Raw genomic sequence first — 3514 nt, forward strand, 5'->3', positions numbered from 1 at the left:
AACCAGTGCCAGCGCCTCGCCACCCTCACTCCTGCCTAATAGCTAATGTAAATCTCCCCTCTATCAGCTTAAAGCCATTCCCCCTTGTCCTGTCACTACATGCCCTTGTAAAAAGCCCCTCTTCTGATTTCTTTTATGCCCATTTCGGTACCAGAAGGCTGCCATGAGGTCTGTATTTTAACCAAGCACGCCCCCTCCGGCACTAAGCTCCCTCACACACTCCGCAGCGCAGCTGACTCCGGTGAAGGCACTCGGTTTACACCCTCAGACGTTAGTTAAAGCCGAGCCAGGCTCGGGCGGCTGAACACCCTCCCTCAGCGCTGCTCCCTGCCCTAGTACCGACCCCGACACTCGCCCGAGCTCCCCCCGTCGCTCCCGCACACACCACCACTTACACGGCTCACCCACAGGGAGCACTATCGCCACGGGTAACCGGGCACCGCGGTCTAGGTTCCGCCCCACTCCCGGTGCGGCGACGATCGGAGTCCGGGCTCCTTCCGCCGCGGACGCACTCAAGGTGGGAGGGCTGAGAGGCGCCATGGTGGGCCCAGGCCCGGGGCCGAGCGGCGGGGCGCCCCTGGAGAACGCCAACCCGCTCATCTACCGCCGCTCGGGGGAGCGGCCGGTGACGGCGCGGGAGGAGGACGATGAGCTGCCCGACATCATTGACGACCGCGAGATCTTCGATATCCTGCCGGGGTGGCCGGGCCGGGCCGCGCTGGGCTGAGGGCGGGCGGGCGGGCGGGCCGGGACCGCGGAGCCAGGTCGGTGCAGCTCCGCGCCGCTTTCCTTAACACGACACATCTCATCCGCTCCATTAACGACCCCGAGCACCCCCTCACGCTGGAGGAGCTGAACGTCGTCGAGCAAGTGCGGGTGAAGGTGAGGTCCCCGCTTGCCGCGGAGCCGTGCGGCCTGTGCCGGCCCGCTCCATCATTGACATGAACGCGGGCCTGCTGCAGCAGTCTGTGCAGGTTTACTTACCCTGTCAGTGAACAAACCCACGGGCAACCAAGCATGGCTTCGAGCTGCATTGCATGGCACTCGGGGTGAAGGCAGCGGGTGCGGTACTGTCGTGGTTTGTACACTGCAGGTGTTTGTTTTAACAGGTGAACGACGCGGAAAGCACGGTGGTAGTGGAGTTCACCCCCACCATTCCTCACTGCAGCATGGCCACCTTAATCGGCCTCTCCATAAAAGTAAAATTGATTAGGTCTCTGCCTGAGAGATTTAAGGTGAGTAATCAAATCACTGTGGAAAACAGAAGAGAGGAATTGTGTTTAAGAAGGAAAAAATAAAAGGCAAAAATAAGCTGACTAACTTATAGTGAAAAATAGCAAGAGCTATTTTAGTATTATGGGGGAGGGAACACACCAGGAACCAGAGAGGGAAGTGGGCTAAGATACTGATGCAGAATTGCAGTTGTGTGGCAGTCATGCCAAGGGTGAGCAGGACACAGGGTACCCTCAGTGCTCTGCGGCACAGGAGGAGAGGTTGGTGCTGCTCCCCCTTGTCTGAAGCAGGCTTAAGCAGGTGGGAATGCAGAATATTCTTATTTCAGACTTTATTCTGCTATATATCATATAGAAATATCATACATTGGCAAGAATATCCTTTTTTCCTTTCTTCTACTTACTAATTTTTATTATTAAGTAGTTTGAGCTTGACCTTCCAGTATTTTGTTGACTTTTTCTTTTGTGGTGCTTTTTAAGCTGGATGTTCATATTACACCAGGAACACATGTCTCTGAGCATGCAGGTAAGGTTTTTAGGCCTCTGTCGTATGGTCTTTCTTGTTCTGTATCGTATTAGAATCACAGAATCAACTAGGTTGGGAAATACCTTTAAGATGAAGTCCAGCCATTACCCCAGGACTGCCAAGACCTCCACTAAACCACCACTGAGGACCTCATCTACATGGTTTTTGAACACTTCCAGGGATGGTGATTCCACCACTTTCCTGGGAAGCCTGTTCTAATACCTGATCACCCTCTCTATGAAGAAGTTTTTGCTAATATCCAGTCTAAACCTCACCTGGCGCAGCTTGAGGCCATTATCTCTTATCCTATTGCTTGTTACTTGGAAGAAGAGACCAACCCCCACCTCACTACAGTCTCCTTTCAGGTAGTTGTAGAGGGTGATAATGTCCCCCCCTGAGCCTTCCCTTCTCCAGATTAAACGCCCCAGGTCTCTGCCTCATCACACTTGTGCTCCGGGCACTTCACCAGCTTTGTTGTCCTTCTCTGGCCCTCCTTCAGCACGTCAGTGTCTGTAGTGAAGAGCCCAGAACTGAACACAGGATTTGAGGTGCAGCTTCAGCAGTGCCCCGTACAGGGTGATGATCCCTACCCTGACCCTGCTGGCTACACTACTGCTGATACAGGCCAGTATGCTTTTGGCCTTCTTGGCTGCCTGTGCATAAGCTGGCTCATGTTCAGCCCCTGTCAGTCAGCACCCCCAGGTCCTTTTCTGCTGAGCAGCTTTCCAGCCACTCTTCTATGTATTCTAAACATCTCCTCAGGCAACCTGTGTTCTCAACTGTCATTGATTTGCTTTGGTTGTTGAGGACTCAGAAAATGGGGAGAGGCTAGGGGGACATTTCTTCTTGTGTTCCACCTGCACATGCATAGCTCTGTGCTGCTGGATCATAAACAGCTTCCTGGTTTAACTTGTGGTAACATGGTAGCTTTGACTTAGACTGCAACTCTGGAGTGTACTTAGCATCTGCTAAATGCAGTTAGCATCTCCATCCCTGTCAGTGTTCAAGGCCAGGTTGGACAGGACTTGGAGCAAACTGATCTAGTGTAAGGTGTCCTTGCCTGTGACAGGGGGTTGGAGCTTTCAGATCCCTTCCAACCCAACCCATTCTGTGATTCTATGGTCTGCAGTTTGTGGTGTACTTGAGTACCATAGCAGCAGTATGATTATGTGTCTCAATGTAAAATGCTTTTAAAAAAGATACTGTATACCAATGTTTTGACTGGGTTAATGTGTTTTGTTGGTTTTTTTTTTGTTTTTTCCTTGCACAGTTAATAAACAGCTTGCCGATAAAGAACGTGTAGCAGCTGCTTTGGAAAACTCTCACTTACTGGAAGTGGTGAATCAGTGTTTGTCTGCTCGATCATAATTGCCGGATGGGAAAATTATTGGTATTCTACTATGTTAAACAGATTTCGTATGTAAGTGCTGATGCTGGTGTTATACTATACATATATCTGTGTTCAAAATAAAATCACCCTGATTTTCTTAAATGTTTTCTTACTCCTACAAAAATGGTTTGTGGGAAATTGGCTTACAGGCAGCTACAAAAATACAATGAAAATTGATTTTTACAACTTATTAGTCATTGCATAGGAAGTCTTTTTCTTTAAAAAGATTGGCTTCAACTTGGTTTATCCAGTTTCTCACTATCCAAAATTAGTTATAAACTCAATTTAGAAGTGGATTTTGCACAATGGACTTCACAAGTTTGTATGGTTTAAGCCCAGGTGGCACCTCAGAACCATGCAGCTGCT

At 49.9% G+C, this 3514-nt stretch overlaps 1 protein-coding gene across 1 annotated transcript; it reads left to right on the plus strand.

Annotated features, from left to right (window-relative positions):
* Window positions 1-525: 525 nt before the first annotated feature.
* CIAO2B (cytosolic iron-sulfur assembly component 2B) lies at window positions 526-3244 on the plus strand. Its single transcript, XM_057396589.1, has 5 exons — window positions 526-681; window positions 798-882; window positions 1110-1235; window positions 1713-1758; window positions 3029-3244. The coding sequence occupies exons 1-5, from the start codon at window positions 539-541 to the stop codon at window positions 3124-3126; spliced, it is 498 nt and encodes a 165-aa protein (XP_057252572.1). The 5' UTR covers window positions 526-538; the 3' UTR covers window positions 3127-3244.
* The last annotated feature ends 270 nt before the right edge of the window (window positions 3245-3514 follow it).

This window comes from Pezoporus wallicus, unplaced genomic scaffold (genome assembly GCF_028554395.1).
Source record: "Pezoporus wallicus isolate ANWC-B61680 ecotype Strahan unplaced genomic scaffold, APGP_CSIRO_Pwel_v1 contig_3820, whole genome shotgun sequence".
Lineage (NCBI taxonomy): Eukaryota > Metazoa > Chordata > Aves > Psittaciformes > Psittacidae > Pezoporus > Pezoporus wallicus.